General features: G+C 43.4%; 1 protein-coding gene across 3 annotated transcripts in view; it reads right to left on the bottom strand.

Annotated features, from left to right (window-relative positions):
- The window catches only part of LOC146871944 (PAT complex subunit CCDC47), a 636,305-nt gene that overhangs the window by 467,925 nt on the left and 146,017 nt on the right, over positions 1 to 22,363 (bottom strand). For all 3 annotated transcript variants that reach the window (XM_085652333.1, XM_085652350.1, XM_085652340.1), the window contains exon 6: positions 16,458 to 16,523. In XM_085652333.1, the coding sequence (XP_085508459.1) occupies positions 16,458 to 16,523 (66 nt within the window). The remainder of the gene's footprint in view (positions 1 to 16,457; positions 16,524 to 22,363) is intronic.

Raw genomic sequence — 22,363 nt, 5'->3', positions numbered from 1 at the left:
CAATGGCTGTACTCCTGTGTGTGAAAACTCGGGCTGGCTGTGGGGTAAGAGAGAAAGAAAAAACGGAATGTAGCGAGGAAACGGAAACGACTAATGCTCAGAGTTGGAGCCGAAAAGGAGAAAGGAGGGTAGGAACGGGGGCTTACCCATGAACTGTGTTGGACCCTGCATGAAAGATGTCGAGTCCTCAGGTGCTGTATTCGGGCGGGAATAAATCTGCCGACGGGCTGCTGAGTGCGTGAACCTCCAGGAGGAACGGTAGTCAGGAAACTGACTGGCCGAATATTTAAATTAGACGAACTGCGTGGACACGTCCTGACGGACGTGATGAAGATCAAAAGGGGACTAAACAGTGAAACTCTGCCGGGAATGTAACTGTTACTGGTGAAGTGTGGAATAAAGTTGACATGGAAGAGGTAAAAAAAGGAGATGAAGGGATGTACGCGTGTAGGTGTGTATGGCTTGAGTGCGTAATTCATGAAAAGCTGAAAGAACGCTGTGGTGTAAATAAAAAATCCATGTGCCTGACAAATGTTGTACCTGCCAGAACGTAGTGTTACAATAAATGAAAAACGAGGAGGAAGCTTGTGATTAGTTTAGAGACGCTACTGAAAAAGAGGGTAATCTCAAACGAGGGAGAAGCTGAGAAGAAAAAATTCCAAAAGCAAACAGATAAAAAATTTTTTTGATTTTTTTAAAACAGGAAATGTGATGGTGTCTGATAAGGCAATGTTGCTGAATGGAGCCAGAGGAGGGCTATTCAAAGGCTTGTGGAAAAGGTTGAATGAAACGTAGTAAAGTGCCCAAGTAAACCAAGTGGGAAACGTGAAAAAGTGAAACACATATTGAATTGCTTAGTCTGTGACAGACGTACAATCTAAAGGCAACGACAGAATCTGACGCTCTTGGAAAATGGGACTGAAGAAATAATGAGACCAGGTGAACACATGGTATCCCTTGCCGTAAAAAATTAACCAGAACCCGGGTACTGAAGGTACGACTTTATAAAAAGCATTGCATCTCTAATCTGTCATTGAGACCAAAGGGTGTTAGGGTCTGTAAATACTTGATCCACCACACTTCTCTCTGTGAGAGTAATTTGTCTGTGTTGATCTGAGTGCTGCGGGGCATCATCTCTAGTATGGTGAATCTGAGTTGTGCGATGGTATGGTGATGTTCTAACCAATGTGAAAACAAGGGAGATTTGAGGTTGTTAGTGCGGATTGAACTTTTGTGTTCTGAAATTCTGGTTTTAATTTTACGGGAAGTTTTGCCAACGTACATTGAACCACAGGGACATTTGATAGTGTAGATGACGTTGGTACTGTCGCAGGTGCCAGTGTATCGGAGTTTGATGGCTTTGCCTGAACGCGGATGATGGATGACGCTACCAGTGATTACGTTGTGGCAATTGACACAGTTGTAGCATTTTTGCATGCCCTTGAACTCTTCACGATCAATTGTGGGTGATGTTGATAAGATATCTTTGATGTTTTTACTCCGGGTAAAAGCAAAGATGGGTTCAGTGGAGTAGAGATCTTTGAAATCTGGTTCCTGTTTTAACACTTCCCATCTTTTTCTGATAATCTGGCGAATGCGCCTTGAGCTCGTGGAAAATGTAGAAACAAAAACATGTCGGTCATGGGTATTTTTCTCTGTAGGTGCGAGAAGTTCCGCTCGCGTTTTATTTGAAGTTCTGGACATAGCTGCCTCTAGAACTGGTGCTGGATAACCCCGCTGTCGGAATTTCTCTACTTGTCTTTGAAGTGATGGTCCTAGAAGTTGGCTGTCGGAAATGATTCTTTTGGTTCTGATCAGCTGGGAATATGGAAGATTGCGAATCAATGATGGAGGGTGAAAGCTGGAGTGAAGGAGATTATTTCTGTCTGTAGGTTTGGAGTAGATTGTTGTGACCAGAGAGTTGGATTGTTTTTTGATTAGTACATCCAAGAAAGGTAGTTGTTCTGGACTGATATTGTATGTGAACTGAATGCGTGGATTCTTTTGATTTAGTTGACTGATTTGTTCGATCAACAGATCTTCAGAATTCTTCCAAATTAAAAAGATGTCGTCAATGAACCTGGCAAAAAATGCCAAGTTGTCAGTCCAAGTGTTATCAGAAAAAATATGGTCTTCTTCAAATTTGGCCATGAACGTGTTGGCGTAAGCAGGAGCGCCAGAAAAACCCATGGATGTGCCACTTATCTGTAGATAGAAGTCACTGTTCCACTCGAGGTAACTGTGTTGGAGACAAAAGGTGAGTAACTCCATGATGAAAACTTTATCTATAGCGGTTTCTTCAAGCTGGAGTAGCGCCCATTCACTGGCTTCTAGACCTTCCAACAGTGGTATTGATGTGTATAGGGCTGTAACATCTATTGAACAAAGAAGCCATGATTCTGAAAAGTTGTTGACTTGATCAAGAAGAGTTAAGAAATGAGTGGTGTCCTTGATATAGCTTTTCCATGACTGTACAAACTTCTGTAGGAAATGATCCACTAGTTGACCTGCTGGCATGAAAATTGAGTCGCATCCAGACACAATTGGTCTGAACGGTGGATTTTGTAAATTTTTGTGTATCTTGGGCAACATGTATAATTTAGGTCGTCTAGGGTATGGAACTGTGAGAAAAGTGCGAATTTTGTTGGTTATCCAAGACATTTCTTCTGCGTGATTCAAGATCTGTGTCAAAACTGCTTGAAATGATGATGTTGGATCCTCTTCAAGTTTGATGTAGGTGTCTTGTAAATGAAGAACAACATTATGTTCGTAAAATACTCGATCCATAATCACCAAGGCGCCACCTTTATCCGCTGGCTTAATTGTCAATCTGTTGTCTTTGGCTAGATTCTTAATGATGGCCAATTCATGTTTTTTCAAATTGGTGGGGAATTGCTGTTTCAAATTGAGTTTAGACAGATCATTGCGGTCAAGTGTTTCGAACGTATCCAAAGTTTTGTGAGACATGGGTGGCATGAAGGTAGATTTTGGTTTGAATTGCTGTAGATCTGGATTGCTTTCCTCAGTTTGTCCCTCAAAAGAATCTTGCGAGGGTACAATATTTGAAAAGAAGTGCTTCAATCTGAGGTTCCTCATGAATTTGAATAAGGAGATTTCTACCTCTAAGGGGTTAGTGTGGTAAACAGGAACAAAGGACAAGCCTTTGTTCAAAACTTGTTCTTGACACGAAGATAAAGCAATTGATGAAATATTTATGGCAAGGGTTTGCCTTTGCTCCTGAGGTTCCGAGCTTCCAAATCCTTTTCCTTTTGCTCCTCCTGGTTTTCTTGGATCTGGTGGTCGGCTGGATGGTGGGCCCTTGGACAAAAAAGAAGAGGAGGAAGAAGTGGTTGGTTGAACGTTCGTGTCTTTGTCAGTGAGTGAAGCACTCGTTGTTGGTGGATCTTCAGCAAGTGATACAGGTGTACGAGAAGCGTCAAGTTCACGGTCTGAAACGACAGACTCTTGAGATGAAGTATTGGGTCTCTGGAATGGTCTTCGCCGGGCGTACACTTCAGCCCATGTATAAACTTCGTTAAGTTTATAGTCTATAGTGTCTCTGCGAAATTTCCGTAGTTTGCGCTCTTGTAATTCTTTTCCATAAGACTCTAACTTATTGTTGATGTCGTCGAGAGTGAGTTTCCAATAGTCTGCTTCACACCGAGTGGACAATTCTGTTTTGAGAGAATCTATTTCCTCATCTAGTTCACAAATTGTTCTGGCCAATTCTTCAATGAGCAATAAGATGCGGTCCAGTGAACATTTGTTTAATACTGCTTGCCACTTATCCATGAAAGTTTTGTTGAATTGGAACTTGTAAAGTAGCGGTTTGATGGGTAGGCGTAGTCCCCGTGGAATCCGTTGAACTTTATGGTATTGAATGAGTGTTGAAGCATGAAGTCTCTGGCTTAATGCCCTGCGGGTAACAAATTCAAGTTGGCGTATTTGTTGTGATACTGATCCACTTTGTGCGTTGAAAGACGGTGCATCTTGAATGAGTGAATAGATTTCATTGACTTGTGATGAAGAGTATGTTAAAGTATCAGCTCGATTGTCAGTTAAGTTTGAAATGCTGTTGAATGACATGGTGAAGGGAATATCTCTTAAACAAGGAGGTGCTGCTAACTAAAACGGGCTGACTGGGTATAATTGGCAATAATTCGAAGTTAGCGCACACAAGAAGTGAACAAACGAGATGTGCTCCTGCTTACGCCAACACGTTCATGGCCAAATTTGAAGACCATATTTTTTCTGATAACACTTGGACTGACAACTTGGCATTTTTTGCCAGGTTCATTGACGACATCTTTTTAATTTGGAAGAATTCTGAAGATCTGTTGATCGAACAAATCAGTCAACTAAATCAAAAGAATCCACGCATTCAGTTCACATACAATATCAGTCCAGAACAACTACCTTTCTTGGATGTACTAATCAAAAAACAATCCAACTCTCTGGTCACAACAATCTACTCCAAACCTACAGACAGAAATAATCTCCTTCTTCACTCCAGCTTTCACCCTCCATCATTGATTCGCAATCTTCCATATTCCCAGCTGATCAGAACCAAAAGAATCATTTCCGACAGCCAACTTCTAGGACCATCACTTCAAAGACAAGTAGAGAAATTCCGACAGCGGGGTTATCCAGCACCAGTTCTAGAGGCAGCTATGTCCAGAACTTCAAATAAAACGCGAGCGGAACTTCTCGCACCTACAGAGAAAAATACCCATGACCGACATGTTTTTGTTTCTACATTTTCCACGAGCTCAAGGCGCATTCGCCAGATTATCAGAAAAAGATGGGAAGTGTTAAAACAGGAACCAGATTTCAAAGATCTCTACTCCACTGAACCCATCTTTGCTTTTACCCGGAGTAAAAACATCAAAGATATCTTATCAACATCACCCACAATTGATCGTGAAGAGTTCAAGGGCATGCAAAAATGCTACAACTGTGTCAATTGCCACAACGTAATCACTGGTAGCGTCATCCATCATCCGCGTTCAGGCAAAGCCATCAAACTCCGATACACTGGCACCTGCGACAGTACCAACGTCATCTACACTATCAAATGTCCCTGTGGTTCAATGTACGTTGGCAAAACTTCCCGTAAAATTAAAACCAGAATTTCAGAACACAAAAGTTCAATCCGCACTAACAACCTCAAATCTCCCTTGTTTTCACATTGGTTAGAACATCACCATACCATCGCACAACTCAGATTCACCATACTAGAGATGATGCCCCGCAGCACTCAGATCAACACAGACAAATTACTCTCACAGAGAGAAGTGTGGTGGATCAAGTATTTACAGACCCGAACACCCTTTGGTCTCAATGACAGATTAGAGATGCAATGCTTTTTATAAAGTCGTACCTTCAGTACCCGGGTTCTGGTTAATTTTTTACGGCAAGGGATACCATGTGTTCACCTGGTCTCATTATTTCTTCAGTCCCATTTTCCAAGAGCGTCAGATTCTGTCGTTGCCTTTAGATTGTACGTCTGTCACAGACTAAGCAATTCAATATGTGTTTCACTTTTTCACGTTTCCCACTTGGTTTACTTGGGCACTTTACTACGTTTCATTCAACCTTTTCCACAAGCCTTTGAATAGCCCTCCTCTGGCTCCATTCAGCAACATTGCCTTATCAGACACCATCACATTTCCTGTTTTAAAAAAATCAAAAATTTTTTTTATCTGTTTGCTTTTGGAATTTTTTCTTCACTCAGCTTCTCCCTCGTTTGAGATTACCCTCTTTTTCAGTAGCGTCTCTAAACTAATCACAAGCTTCCTCCTCGTTTTTCATTTATTGTAACACTACGTTCTGGCAGGTACAACATTTGTCAGGCACATGGATTTTTTATTTACACCACAGCGTTCTTTCAGCTTTTCATGAATTACGCACTCAAGCCATACACACCTACACGCGTACATCCCTTCATCTCCTTTTTTTACCTCTTCCATGTCAACTTTATTCCACACTTCACCAGTAACAGTTACATTCCCGGCAGAGTTTCACTGTTTAGTCCCCTTTTGATCTTCATCACGTCCGTCAGGACGTGTCCACGCAGTTCGTCTAATTTAAATATTCGGCCAGTCAGTTTCCTGACTACCGTTCCTCCTGGAGGTTCACGCACTCAGCAGCCCGTCGGCAGATTTATTCCCGCCCGAATACAGCACCTGAGGACTCGACATCTTTCATGCAGGGTCCAACACAGTTCATGGGTAAGCCCCCGTTCCTACCCTCCTTTCTCCTTTTCGGCTCCAACTCTGAGCATTAGTCGTTTCCGTTTCCTCGCTACATTCCGTTTTTTCTTTCTCTCTTACCCCACAGCCAGCCCGAGTTTTCACACACAGGAGTACAGCCATTGACTCAGCTATATAATAGCAACACAGCATTTCACCATCACCGCATGAAAGTAAGTCGTGTGCAGTCTTGGCCACACTACATTTATCCACTTCACTATGAGTTGGCTTTGAGATTATTTTCATTGTTTACCTCAGTGTCCTGCAGCCTTCGGCGCTTCTGGTTAGTTTCGCATTGAATCGTCACTTCGCACATCAGTAAGAACCTAAGCTTTTTCTCGTTTTTCTCAGTCTTATTTTCACGGGTGTCTTCCATTCCATACGTTTTTAACAACGGTTACTCCTGGGTACTTTTGTATACACTCTTCAATCACAATTAAGAGTAATTTACTCCTTTCTTCACTTCTGCAACATTCTATTTTTTCCATTGAATTGCTAATGTTTTGATTCAGGCCAGTTTAGAATTCTTTGTGCCTTGATACGCTGCATCATGTATATGTTTGATTACAAAAAATTTCATGTATGTACATAGCTATGGTTTTCAATGTTGTTTTTGCTTTCATTTTTTCCAGCTGCCCCTGAAGAAGGGATGAGAATCATCCCGAAATGCATTGGGCTTGTTCTTGATTTTCTCCAGAATTGATGATACAATTCACTGCTCTAGGGCAGTTTACTATTGACTGTATTATTATTTTTCAATCGTTTTACTGTTTGCAGATTGAACAGTTACTGTGTTTTTCGTTTTCAATACAATGAGTTAGCAACAAATTAAGTGTTGTTTGTTTAATTGATTGTTTATTAGACTGCTGGTTATTCCATCACAGTTTAAACACACTCAGACTTCACGGCAACTCAGTTTAGTTGTTCAAAATTACTCTGTTTCTTTCTATCGCAGTGCACTCAGTACACTGGTGACTGTTCACCAGCAATATTGCAGTTCATAATAGCGAGGTGGGCTTCCTCGTTTCTGAGTAGCACGCCACAATTTCTTCATTTGTATGAAACATGATTCGTTTGTTCACTTCTTGTGTGCGCTAACTTCGAATTATTGACTTATGCATGTTTCATGGGGTCCGTTGACTTTCCCATGGATTTTAAATGGCAGAGCAGGGCTACCAGTTTGAAGCTGCCCTACCAGTCTGCAATGGTGGGCAGGGAGATTTGTTTTTACTCTAGTCACCCCAGGATGGCACAGTCATTGCTACAATCCCTGAGGGACAGGGGGTGGAACTCTAATTTACAGGTCCTAGGTGCCCCGAGTACCATATACAAGGGACCATATACTAAGTTAGCCTACGCCAATTGGGTACAGCTAATGTGACATACACGTTTTGGGGTCAGTGCATTGGCACAGAGGTCTGGTTAGCAGGCCTTAGCACACTCTCACGAGTCTGAAAACCAGCAGCATCAGTCAAAAAACCTGGGGGTGACCATACAAAAAGAGCCATTTCCTTGCACTTTGCTACAAGACGTTATATCTTGGGATTTCATCATCATAAAGTCTAACCAGAGCAATGGATACAAAGTCAGGTTTTTCTGGGATAAGGATGAATGGGGCGGAGAAACAAGGTCATTCTGTAACACCTACCTGCCTTCATCGAATGCCACTGTGGTAAAACTGGAGAATGGCAGGGCCCTTCAACAGTGGTGTTTAGAAGGCAACAGAAGTACCAGATACAAAAAGTAACCAAGGAGAATGTTACAAAACTCAAGTTCTCTAGAGAACAAGTGTTTGCATAAAGTGGGTCTGTGTCCATTCAAGAGCAGGTTTTAGAAGTGCTGAAACACACTTTTCAAATCTGGTAGATTCAGTCTTCTCCTCTATACCAAACTTTCAACATCACTCTTGAAGGTTAGCATGAACAAAATAAACTGAAGTGTATGTTGGATATCTTCAGTGGCTGAGACATTGTTCTAGGTACATAAAAGCGTTTTATCAGGGAGTTCTTCCCAGTGTCTGAACCAAAATATTTCAAGTTTAACAACCAGGTCTGGTCATCATAGAGATCTCACCAAGACAATGACTAGTTTTTACCTGTGGCTTTCCATCTGGAAAAAAAACCCACATTAGGACATGCACAAAGGTAAAGCTATACGATTGTGGACTAAAATTACACTTAGGTTGTTTTACTCTTTCCGAGATTTGACCCCAAAGTGGATTACAAACGGTTAGAAATGGGGGTTTCTAGTTGGCAGAGGTAGGTACCTTTGTCAAAATAGGGACCCTTGCTTCTAGTCAGGGTAAGGGGGATACATTTCTAGAATAAGCCCTACTCACCCCCTTGGTAGCTTGGCACGAGCAGACAGGCTTATCTCAGAGGCAGTGTGTAAAGCATTTGTGAACACACACAGTAATACAGTGAAAACACTACAAATAGACATCACACTGAGAAAGTGCCCTCTTTCTTGCATGGTATGCCCCCACTTTTTGCTGAAGTTCTTTTACTGAGTGCGCCCTGGGCTCCTGCTAATCAGATACCCAGGGCCTATGTTCCTTCCCTAAAACTGCATTGAAGCCTAAACCCAATTGGCATATCTGGCCATATCTCAGCCCCTGGTAAATGGTACCACAGGTACCCAGGGCACTGTGACCAGAGAAAGCCTCTAAGGGCTGCAGCACTTATTGTGCCACCCTCAGAAGCCCTGTACCCTGACACTCACACACTGCCTTTGCAGACTGAATGCCTTGGTGCAGAACAAAGAGAAGAGTCGACATAACACATCCCTGTGTGCCATGCCCACAATCCACTGCCCTGGCATACATCAGTCACCCCTCTAGCTGGGTGCCCTATGCCAGTGGTGAGGGTACAGGTGCATGAGCCCTGTACCCCTACAGTGCCCAAGTCCACTTCGGGGCACTGCAAGTGCAGTGCTGCCATTAAGAGTATATAGTGCTTGGAGTTTGTCATTACGAGCTCCACAACACCATAATGGCTACACTGAAGACTAGGAAGTTTGTTATCAAACTTCTCAGCACATTAAATCCATACTGATGCCAGTGTGGGATTTAATGTAAAATGCACAACAGAGGGCATCTTAGAGATGCCCCCTGAAATGCGACCAACTTCTAGTGACCTGACTGAGTGGCTGCCTAGGCTGCCACCACCAGACATGTTTTTGGACCCCTGGGTCGACAGCTGCTGCTCTCGGGGGGCCTGAAACAATGCACATCCCGGGACGAGGTGCCAAGCCTCCTCCCTCAGGATGGGCAGGGTTCACGAAGGAGAAGCTTCAAAGGTATGCCACCTTTGTGAGCCTCTCCAGACCATTTGTTGCTTTCAGCAACTGGTCCACACTGGTTCTACCCCCCCCCCCACACTTTGGGCAGGAGAACCGGTGGGAAAAACAAGTGAGGAAGAGAGGCGTGCCCACCTCTGCCAACTCCACCCCTCAGGTGGGGGAGGCGAGGTGAAGCACAACCTAGAGTCCCCGCCTTCTTGACGATGGGAGGGTCCCAGACAACCAGAGACAGGCTCCTGCCCCCCTCCCACTGGAGAGTGGCAGAATAGGGGGTGTACCCACCCCAGGGAAGGGACCCATTGGTCCAAGTCCATTATCTACCTGTAACGCCCATAAATTTAGTATTTAGGGGCACCCTGAACCTTCCTTCTTCAGATCCAGCCTACCTACAAGAAGACAATAAGGAAGAAGAGCTGTGCAGAGCTAACAAGAGGACGAGGCCCACCGACTTGGCCCCAGCCCGGTCTCCCCTCGAACCTGCTACTGCGAAATCCCGGCGTGTCCAACAGCCAGCAACCTCACAAACCCCGGAGGACCTGCCTGACTTCACTTCTCAGACTGTTTCTCCCGTGAACACCGGACATGTTTAAACTAAAGCTTCTGGTGCCAGCCAGAGACCGCGAATCCAGCCCACTCTGCACTCACCTAACCCGGCCCGAGCTCAAGTGGCACACCACTACGAGGAGGTCCCCCTGGCCATCCTCACCCGAGATCCAGCGACCCCTGACCTGCCTCAAACCTCCAGATGATGCCTTCAGCCTCAATGCAGAGGACCTCCCCCTCCCACTGCGACCAGAGCAGGTAAGAAAATCCAATGTCCCAAGGCACCCCTGCACCAGGTGCCCCATAGCCTTGTGTGCCCAACCCAACGTTGCCTAACCATCCCACGACATCCCAACTTACCCCTCGAAGTGGTGGTCGCACTCAGAAGAAACTCGTCCACGAGCCTGCAGTGTTTTTGTACCGGAGGTTCCACATTGAAAACAGGGCACCCGACCTCAAAACAGCACCCTTCACCTGGCCGCCCTAGTGCCGGTGAGGGTGCACCTTTGGTGCTACTTTGGTCCCCAACTTGCTCCGAGCTAAACCCTAGGAGCTTTGCTCCAACACAGTGGCCTGCTTGCCAGCAGCTACCAACCGGATGCCCCCTATCCCCCATTGGATAACATTGGGCCTCAACACTCTGCACCCGGCCTCCCAAGTGCCACTGAGGGTGCAACAACAGTGCATCACTGACCCTTGGAGACCCCCCCCCCCCCCACCTAAAAATATTCTTTAAAAATAGCACAAATAACCAAAACGTGTTTACTTACCAGTTTCTAGGAAATGTCCCAGTGCTGAATTTAGGTATTTAGGTATTCAGCACGGAGTTAGAAAAGTAACACCAAAACTAACTTACCTGCAATTTACTGTAGAAGCCCATTAATTTCAATGTACTGTATTTGCTAAGTGTTGCATACTACTGCTCCCCTGTAAATCAAACAAAGTACAATTTCTATTGCATTTTCAAACTGTTCTATATCCAGTAACTTATTACTGAAAAGTATTTAATGCTTACCTGTACCAGGCTTGCTTGGTTCTAAAAATAAACAGTATATTTTTATACAAACCCAATTGGCCTAGAGTTCAGTTCTTGTGTGTGAATTCATTTGCTGACTGAGTGTGTACATCAAATGCTTAACACGGTCCTCTGATACTGCCTTACTGATCGACCAAGCTACCACTATTAGAGAGTAAGGTTCGATCTATCCAACTTTAACCTCTGCCTACCTTGGGGGCCACTTGGACTCCATACACATTATACCTCATTTTGGTGTAGTATATATAGAGCCAGTTTCTTACACACACTAGTTTAAAAAAAATAAGTAATCTTTATCTAAACCAAAACAAGACCAAACGACAAAAATACACAACACAGTAATAGAAATATGACTGTCAGATGGTAGAAACAGTTCAGTTCAAAGCAAATTGCACGTTTCTTACAAAGTACCTGGGATGCGTCACGCAAACTAACAAAACGGGCCACAGGGAAGTTGATGCATCAGTTCTTTACACTCAGGGAAGGGGATGCGTCGGTTCCTTGCTCCGGGGGAGGTGATGCGTCGGTTCCTTACTGCTACGCAGGGGAGGTGATGTGTCTGTTCCTTACCAGAGAGGTAGTGATGCATTGGTTTCTTAATGCATGGGGAGGTGATCTGTTGGTTTCTTACTGCGTCCCCGAACGATGCAATAAACTTGGTGCCTCGATGCGATGATCTGGGACGATGTGTGGATTTTTCCAGCTCCCAGCGGAAAACAGTCTCTAGAGGTCCAAAACAACAGAAGGCACCTCTTTGCAGGTCATAACTTGCAGCAAGGAAGTTCAGGGGAGCTGATGGTGAGGTCTTTGTGTCCCTGAGACTTCTGAACAGGAGGCAAGCTCAGTTTCAAGCCCTTGGAGATCTTCCTCAATCAGGGGACACAGCAAACAGCAAAGTCCTCTTCTCCTTTCCTTGGCTGCAAGTAGCCACTGTAGGCCAACTCCAGACAGCAAACAGCACAGGAGCAGTATTCCTCCTCAGCTTCTCGGGCTCTTCTCCTTGGCAAAGGTTCCTCTTGATTTCCCAGAAGTGATCTAAAAGTCTGGGGTCTGGGCCCCTCTTTTTATACACAAAAATCCTTTATTCTCTGAAGGCAGAGGGTGTCTGTACACAGCCAAAACCAGTTCCGTGGGGCACTTTGCAAGTGCACAACAACCTCCATTGTCAGTGTGAGCCCTGGCTCCAGACACACCACAGGGGGGCAGAGCCATCATTGTGGAAGGCAGGCACAGCCCTATTCAGGTGCTGGTGCTACTCCTCTCACCACTCCAAATGCAGACCAGGCCTATTCAGCCCAGACCCCGACTCACCAGGCTCTCTGGAGCCACTGCTCCTTCCCAGCACCCGACACTCCAAAGCCAGACATGCAATACACAAACCTAGCAGAGGCATACTGGATGGCTACGCAAGAAAATACCTACTTTCTAAAAGTGGTATTTTCAAACCGAGAATGTAAAAATCACCTTTGAGTTCTGAGTTCAGGCATATTAAACTGTATTTTCCTACCATGTTCCCAGGGGTAGTTATGTTTATAAGAGGTTATAAACAAACTCCCCATTCTGTTCTATGAGAACAGAACCTTGCAATAGTGAAAAAACGAAATTGGCAGTAATTCACCATCAGGTCATGCCAGACACACCAGGGCATGTCCTACCTTTCACATACATATCAGTCACCCCTGTGTGCAGGGTGCAGTGTAAGAAAAGGGAAGGTTAGGTCCTAGCAAGTGAGTGCACTTGCCAAGTCCACATGGCAGTACTATACTGCACATAGGCTCTGCAATGGCAGGCCAGGGTTACATTTTACAAGCTGATTCTGTGGGTGGCACAATCAGTGCTGCAGCCCACTAGCAGCATTTGATTTACAGGCCCTGGGCGCACACAGTGCACTGTACTAGGGTCTGACTAGTAAATCAAATATGCCAATCATGGAAACACCAATTCATAACAACAATTTACAGGGAGAGCATATGCACTGATCAGCAATGAAGTGCCCAGAGTCTTAAACCACCAACAGGTCAGAAAAAATACAGAATGAAGGCAAAAATTTCTGGGATGACCCTGCAAAAAGGGCCAAGTCCAACACAGTTATACTGTTGAGCTAGTAACTCTTATTTTATATGTGCTTATATTCTATATGTACTTTTCTAGAAGACCCTACTTACTGGTGTTGGGAAAGACATTTGGTGGGAGCGTTCCTCCATAGATGCTGGGAAATTAGCATGGAACTTTGAAAAGTTGACGTGCGCATCATGGAGAGGCCCTCAATCCTAGTCTAGTTGACTGAACATCTGTGTGGAGGCCATCTCAACACTGAGCTGCCCAGTACTTACGAAATCCTAGCAACCCGGTTGGCCAGTTTGGGACATTGCTCTCACCATTTGTGTGCAGTTTCCAAATGTGTGTAGTGTGCGTGTGCACGTTTATTTTTGTTTTTAATTATTGGCATCTTTGATCGGCATGTTACGAACAATAGAAATTGAAGTAGTAATATTAAAGACAGAAAAAGGAGCCCATTTCTCTAATTAGCTTAAAAAGATAATATTTTAGTTCACTTATTGCCTCAGTTCCCCCTTTCCTTCTGCTCAATTGTAGTCCCCGTTCCATTCTATAGGCGCTTGATGTGCTCTTCGAGCCCACATATCCCATTCTCTGTCCTTTTGAAAGGCAACTTATGTTACTGGAATGCCATAAATGGTGGAGTGAAATCAAATGAAAGGACAGAATATTGTTATTGGGCAGTATTAGAGGTAGGAATACAGGGAGGGTCAAGGTAGGAGGAAGGGAAAAGGGATATTCTACCAAGTCATCATATCCATCACCACAGCGGTCTGGCTGAAGTGCACGCTGTTTGAGCTGCAAAGGCCCAAGCATCTCAATAACTCCAGGGCACCTCAGTTTTCTACAAATTACAAAGTATCTGCAATATCCACCTCATTTCTTAAAAATAACTCACCGCGACAGCCGCTGTAATGTATTCCTCATGTCGCTGTTTAGTTGCAGACCTTTTAGAGGCAAAAGCACCTGTCCTTGTCACTTCTCCCAACACCATAACCCCAGCTTCTCAACTGGTCCACATTTTTAGTCTCCCTCAAAGTTGTTCCCAGCTCTTCTCAACATGTTTGAGATAGGTTACAAACTCCTGTTCTATCTCAGCTACTCAGACTATTTGTCTAGTTTTTCTGTTTGTCAGATAGTCATTTCATTCCTCTCCAAATTTCCCTACGCAGCCCACATAGCTCCCCAGAAAACAGAGCTTCTGAGGATATACTGCCCGCTCACCATCTTTACCAAAGTCTACACACAGTTTTCAATTTCAGATGTTTAGTATCACTTGCCATTACATAAAACGTTACAATGGTAACGGAATTAAATGTCATCTATTACAATACAATATTACAGTACTACAATTCATTAAATACACAGTATAAAAGGTTTTGAACTAGAGAAATAAAACAGATACATGTAGGAGAAAACAGGAAGTACACAACAGTGCATTACAAATTATACTGTAATAATGGGAACCATTAACGTAAACAGCTTTTAATTTGAGTAATTTCATTAAACAAACTACAATAAAATAAGCATTTATTGTGATCGTGACTCTTGCTAGATTATGTAGCTTATACTATCATAACATAGTTAATCTCATTCTTTTTAATTAGATTAAAAATAACACGAGCTACAAATCTAATCTAGTCACACCTTAAACTATGTGGGTGCATAATCAAAAGGACATCACACAGTAGTTCTTAATCTTACTATTCTAAATAAGCAAACTTTATGGAATTTCCAAATATTATCAAAGATTCCATGGTGGTTTGTTACAAAAGATAGTTTTCACCATGTGACTGTTGTACTGAATAGGAGCAAACTTTTTTATTTTTTTAAATGCAATTCTTTCTCTTCCACTTCATTAGAGCTAAGACACACAATTGTTTTTAAAACTTTACAGGGAATCCTAATCAGAGCCGGACAGATTTGCAACTGAGGGATAAGGCTAGAGACGGGTAGTGCTTCTTTAATAAGTTCAGAGTTAGTGAGTGTATCCAAAAGTAGGTCTGAGGAATATAAAGTATACTTTTGGCTGTAAACCAGTATAGATTACCTCTTGAAAAAACAAAATGTATAGGCTTAGTTTCAGGATCTTGGAAAGAAGGTCCTACTACCCGGATTTACTTATCACACTGGAAAAAATTGCACCGTGAACAAGTCAAGATACAATTTTGAAAATGTACTTCATGTAATTCTAATTTCTTACATTTTCTTACAAAACAGGGATATGTTGGAAGCGTGATTGAGATGCAAATGTGCGCGGCAGTGGAGTGTAAAGGAAACATTTTGGCGACCTTTGCCAACACCCGAGAAGTAAGATACTTCATGACTGGCCTGAATGCAGCCTGTGATTTGAAGTGAAAGCGGCTCGGATTTTGTTGCACGGGACCCGAAACTGGCAACCAAAATGTAGGTTACTCTCAGGAGAAATAAGAGTGCACGCCCATGCAGCTTAAGAGCGCGAGATCATCCAATCATCTATTGACATATGAAAGGACTTTTGTTTTTAAAATCACACATTGATGAGAATATCCCCGTTTGCCCTCCATTAATTAAGTTAAATTAATACGGTCCTGAAGAAGTTGGAAGAAAGATCTGTGTATAGCCACAGAAACGCACGTTGACTGTTGCTGTGTCCAGTCTGGGCCTACACACCGAAAGGAGAAAATAAATTAAAGTTGGCTGGTGTATAGTGGATGCAGTTTTCTGGACCGATGTGGGTTGGATGTATGGAAAGCAGAATGAAATGGTGTGCGAGATGGTAGTATGATACAGGAGAGCTCATGGGGCTATGTCTGTAGTGATATGGTCTCTGTTTTTAAACAAATGTTCTTTGTCATTGTAATAAGAAAAATCATGTTCTAATACAAATAATGTTATGGAAAAATTATGAAATTTTTTTGTAAGAAAATGTAAGAAATCAGAATTTTATGAAACCCATTTATAAAGTTGACCTGGACTTGTTCACAAGGTGATTTTTCCAGTGTGATAGCTAAATCAGGGTAGTAGGACCTTCTTTCCTAGCTTTGTTTTGCTCTTAAACCGGATATTAAAAGTTTAATTAGGGGGGTCACTTATTTGTTTTTTTATTATTTTCAGGATCTGCAGGAATCTCCCCCAAATGCAGCTAAAATGTCACATGTATATTATGCCTTGTAAGGTTTAATATGAAAAGAAGAACGAAAGAGTAGGAGACGAAAGAAAGCAAGAACTATGAATAATACATAGAATTGGTGATTCAAACTACATTAATGTGACAATAATGAACATACCACTTGGTCACCAACAGGCCTCATCATCCGGGCAAGAACATTCAGAAGGTCTTGTCTCTTGAGAAACTGAAAGATAAAGCATGGAGTATGTTGGAGTAACTACTAACATAATATCAAACAACTTTGATAAAATTTCAATGCTTTCAAAGTTGTACATTTAAATGTTGGGGTTCTACCTGTCCCCCAAAAGCAAGAACAAAAGCACATTGCTAGGGGCAAGATGGCCGCTGACTGATCTCAGTGGTAGTCGCTGCTGCTACCATCTCCCCCCCTGGGGTTTACACTTTATACTGGGCCCAACTGAGATGCTGCGATTAAACTGGCATAAGAAAGGATGGTGATTTACTCACATACCTGGCTGTCTTTCAAGAGCTGTTTGAGGAGAGCTGTTGTGGCGAGTATCACTGCAAGGAGGTTGCTGCTCGCTTGGCTGTCTGCAAGCTCCGCTGATAGAGATCCGATGGTTAGCGGTAAAAGAATGGATCCGAAAACGGAGAGGATGACGGGGGATAAATCCGGCGCATTATCAAGATCTGCGGTGCCGCCTGCCCTCCAAGGCGCTGAAGTGCCGCAATTGATCACTGGACTTTCTGGCCGGGGTCAAGCCGTGTCAGCCAAGGGGGAAATCGACAAAAAAAGCCGGTTTTAATGCTGTGGGACCGGCCCCGATCTCCATGAGTGCCCCGGATGCCTCTGCTGCTTGTGGTAAACAAGCTGAGGCTAAGGAACCCTCCCTACGGCAATCTACAGTCCTGGAGGCGTTCGGGACGACGATGTGCTGCCCGGTGCAGGCTGCATCTGCAGGTGAAAATTTGGCAGAGAGTTTAAAGACCGGAGGGCAGACTGTAGCTGGAAACAAGGGAGACGAGCAAGGAAATCAAAAAAGGAGCATAGTTGAGCCTGGGGCTCCCCCTGCAGGGGCTAAGCAGGCACTGTGCACTACAGAAGCTTCACCTGAAGGCTTAATCTATGATGGCGAAAGACATGGTAAAAATTCACAAAACGAAAATAATGGAGAAGGTGGATTAAATAAAATTCAACAGGGAGTTGCTACAAAGAAAGAGCTAATCATGGTGTGCAAAAAAAAAAAAAAAAAAAAAAAAACACAAGCTGCTCTAAACTCTCCCATAAACTGCTCCAGAAACAATAGTGATGCAGATTTCAATGAAGACTTTAACGAAGACTTTAATGCCTTGGGCAAGGAAAGTGTGAAGAATGGACAAGAACGAAGGAGCAGCGTAACTATTAAGAGCAGGTTACCACTCAGCCCATCGGACGCCGATAAATTCTAGTCGGTAAGCGAGGACTCAGACAGGGGCGGCAGCACGCAGATGCATGACCCTGAAGCGGAGGTCAAAACAACTGCTGAATGCAAGATTAGAAGCGACTGCAGTCAAGGAGCTAAACTGGGACTACTCAGCTACTAGCCAAGTGTATGGGGATACACCAGTGGCACCGGAAGCTCTTGGAGAAGCTGCCCCTCCGGCATCACTTGATCTGCTATACTCCACCCTTAAGCAGATGCAAGGGGAGGCCAGGCAGGAGAGCCGCAGGGCACGTCAGGCGACCAAAAAACTTCAAATATCATTACAAAAGGTAAATAAGCTGTATACGGATATGGTTGAAAGGGTGGACCAGGTCGAGTTAAGAACTGAGAGACTGGAGGAAGAAGTAGAGAAGATTCAGGTATCCAAGAAGGAACAGGAGAAGCGGACGGAAGATTTTATGTTGAAAATTGAGGACTTTGAGAACCGGCAGAGACGGAATAATGTTAGACTCCTGGGCCTTGAGGAAAATATTGAGGGTGGTGATATCCTGGCCTTTGTGGTATCCCTACTGAAGGGTGCCTTTCCGGATCTCTCTCATTGGGACTGGTCCACCGAGGTGCAGAGGGCACATCGGTATCCTCTTACAGCTAGAAAGGGCCAGAATTCAGGTCAGACGATGCACCCTAGAGTAATCCTTGTCTATATTGGGAATTTTCTATTAAGGCAAGCCATATTAGATATGGCAAAGCCTCATACTAAACGGTCCTTTAACGGACATACCTTTTTTGCTAGGCCTGATTTCTGCCATAGTACAGTAGAGAGAAGGTGGAGAATGCGGCAGATGATTGCTCCCTTTCAGGAGAGGGGTTGCGAGGCATACTGGTTGTACCCAGCTAGGCTCAAAGTGGTGCTGAATGGTCGGGTCCGAATGTTTACGTCAGATCAAAGCACAAGAATATCTAGAAGAATTGAAATCCACTAAGTGAAGGCCAAGGAGTGGAGTTTAAAAAAAAAAAAAAAAAAAGAATGGGGGTAAATAACAAGGATCTAAAGAGCCAAAGCTTAGCCTCGAGGCAGTACCTGGCAAGGAGTGGGGGGGGGGGGGGGGGGGGGGGGGGAGAAGAGGGGTGGAACCTAGGGGGGAGAAGTAGCAGCGCTGACCAGAGTTGATCAGTTAAGCTACCACATATAGGTCATGCCTGACCTATTTGCCTGTGATGGGATTGGGGGGAGGGGTAGGGGTAGGGGTTGGTCTGAACGAGGCCTGGGGAGTAGGAGTGGGAGGGGGGGGAGGGGACGCAAGAACACAGCACAGCACGGAGCACTCTGGGTGGTACTAGGGAGATGTCGGAGTTTTGGAGTAACAAGCCTACGGTATAACATTAAGCTTTAGTTAAATCATTAAAATGAGTATCAGAGTGGCAACTATTAATGTGTGTGGTCTCAATGATCAACAAAAGAGGTTTAGAGTAGCTGCATATCTTAGGACACTTCGCATAGATATTTTGTGCTTGCAAGAGACTCACATTGAGGAAATAAGAGGGTACCTTTTGGAACAGCTGGGATTTAAGTTACTTACAGCCACTAAACAAGGGGTAAGGACAAGGGGTGTAGCCGTTCTAGCTAGTCGCCAAAAACTAACGATTAAAAAAAAGGCTGCTGATAAATGGGGACGCTGGGCCTTGGTAGAATGCATGCTCCAGGAGGAAACATTTACTATCTGTACTGTATACGGGTCAACAGCTGACGACCCAGAACTTTTGGAATTTTTAGAAGTATAATTAGCTTCGTGGCCTACCCCAGTGATAATGTGTGGGGATTTTAACATGGATGCTATTGGTAGATCTTGGGGGAGCACTGAAGGGGCTTACAGTGGCCGGAAAAAAAAAAAAAAAAAAAAAAAAAAAGTTTACTGCGCCCTTACCAATCTTTTGCGGAATAATGCTTTGGTAGATGTATGGGGGCGACTCCGACCCAATGATGCGGGTAGCACTTTTTTTTCTGTACCTCACAAATCAATTTTCAGATTAGATTACTTTTTTGTTTCAAGCACAATATTAGCTAGGTGTAGGATAGACAAACACCCCCGGGTCATTTCCGACCACAACCCTTCAGTACTTAGTTACTCTAACGGGGTGCTCTCAGCCGAAACGAGAATGGACATTTGAAAGAGGGCTCCTGGTGGAACCGGAATATCTAACTCTCATGAATCAATGGATACCACTTTTTTGTAGGGTTAATCGTGGTAGTACAGGGGCAGGAATGGTCTGGGACGCCTTTAAGGCTAGAGTGAGAGGCGAAACTCTAAGTTATAGTCTGCTACGCCAAAAAAAGGAAGCAGCACTTTTGGATAAACTCTGTAAAGCATTAGCATTGGCAGAAGAGGAATTGCTGACCGCAATTGCTACTTGCAACTCACTGGAGAGTATTATGCTTAGAATTGCAGCCATACGATCAGAGATAGGGGATACCTCAACAAAGATAGCTGTGCGATACTAAGCAAAAAGACAAATATGTCATGAATATAGTGAAAAGGTGGGGCAACTATTAGCTGCTAGAACAAGGCAAATGAGTGCTATTGGAGAAATTTCTGAGATCAACGATAGTAACGGCTCCATTGTAACAAGCATACCTGAGATTCGCAATGTGTTTCGTAACTATTATCTAAATTTATATAGCGAGGAACAGTTGATGGAGGAGAACGGGATCCAAGAATATTTGGGAGAAATTTCTAGGGAAGCTATCACAGAAATAGAAAGGGATAGCCTGGAAGGAGAAATTACGCAGGATGAAATCTACGCAGCACTTAGTGACCTACCCTCGGGTAAAGCTGCTGGGCCTGATAGAATTCCTCTTGAATTTTACAAAATATTTAAGGAGGCTATTGGCCCAGACCTGATAAATATTATCAAGATGGCTCAGTTAGGCCATGCTGTGCCCGAATCCTGGTCAAGAGCCGAGATAATAGTCTTCCTTAAAAAAGGCAAGTTACCAAGAGATCCTGGCTCCTATAGGCCTATCCCACTAATGAATAGTGATGCAAAGATCTATTCTAAGGTTTTAGCAATGCGGCTTAATTTAATTATTGGTAAAATGGTAAATACCCGTCAACATGGATTTATATCAGGGAGAGGGACTACTCAACATATACGTAGAGTTATAACACTATTCGACTCCACAATAGTCTCGGGAGAACCTATGGCTTTAATTTTAATGGATGCTGAAAAAGCCTTTGACCGGGTCTCATGGGGCTATTTATGGGCTGTTTTAAGCTGGTTTGGGATCGGAGCTGGATATATAAATGCGATACAGGCTCTCTATCCAATGGCTCATCTAAAAATAAATGGCGGATATACGGTACCTTTGGCGATCAAGCGTGGTACACGGCAGGGTTGTCCATCTTCACCCTTGCTTTTCGCTTTGTATATCGATCCACTTATCCGAAGATTAGAGGCCATTGAAGGAATACACCCAATTATATCACAGGGACTGGAGACTAAGATACTGGCCTACGTGGATGATATTGCGGTGATAACCTCTAAACCTGGGTAAGCATTAGTGGCAATTGAAAGCGAAGCTCCAGTCTTCGGGTCGGTTTCTGGATATGCACTTAAACAAAAACGCAAATTGTGAAAAATAAGCTGACTGTGATTGATGATTCTAGGGTGGTAGACTCGGCAACATATCTTGGTATAGTTATAACCGCAGATTTGGATATTTTAGTAGAGAGAAATATCAAACCAATTATACAACAAGTTTCAAAAGATTTGGATAGAATGAATAATCTCCATTTATCAATAGTTGGATGTACTAATGTTAAGATGATAATATTGCCCAAAATTCTATATCTTTTCAGGACAATCCCTCTGGAATTTGAGAAAAGATGGTTTGTAACCTTAGAACATCTGGTTAACAGATTTATATGGGCCCATGGCAAAACAAGAAGAGCAATGCGATTTATGTCACTCCCGAGGGAAAGAGGAGGCTGGTCAGTTCCTGATTTCCGGATGTATTATTGGGCTGCAGCTCTACAATATATGGGGATTCTAGTTGGTGCTCAGGATAAGGAATTATCAAATGGTCTTCCAGGGATATACAAACTATTGTTAGGAGAAGAAGCAACTAATTGTTTTCTACAATTTAAAGAACCTAGCTACTTTAAGCGGACTAGATTCAAGACAATCTTGGCAGCTTATAAAATTTGGAGGGCATTAGGGAAGAAAATAAGTATTGGTAGGATACGTTACTATACACAGTTATACAAGAACCCCAATTTTCCGGAAACTTTTTCCGATAGAGTTATGGCAGATTGGGGGCGACTGGGAATCCAAAAGGTTGGAGACATTATGGGGGTAAGGGGAATCTTTTCTTTTGCGGAAATCCAGACTTCATATGGGGTGGATAAAATACACTTCTTTAAATATCTACAGATCCGTAGTTTTTTAAAGGAAAAGACAGGTGGGGTGATTGGGTTCTCCCCAATAAAAATTATGGATATACTAAAAAAGGGTCAAGAATGTACTATTAAGAAAATGATCTGGCTTTATTAAAGGCGGATGATATTGAAAAACATGGTAAAAAATGGGGAGATAAACTTGGTATAAAACAGGAGGTTTTTGAAAGGTCGCTAGAACTGGG

The sequence above is a fragment of the Triturus cristatus genome, chromosome 1_1, assembly GCF_964204655.1.
Source record: "Triturus cristatus chromosome 1_1, aTriCri1.1, whole genome shotgun sequence".
NCBI lineage: Eukaryota > Metazoa > Chordata > Amphibia > Caudata > Salamandridae > Triturus > Triturus cristatus.
The sequence above is the reverse complement of the archived record's forward strand: the minus strand, read 5'-3'. Positions and strand labels throughout refer to the sequence as shown.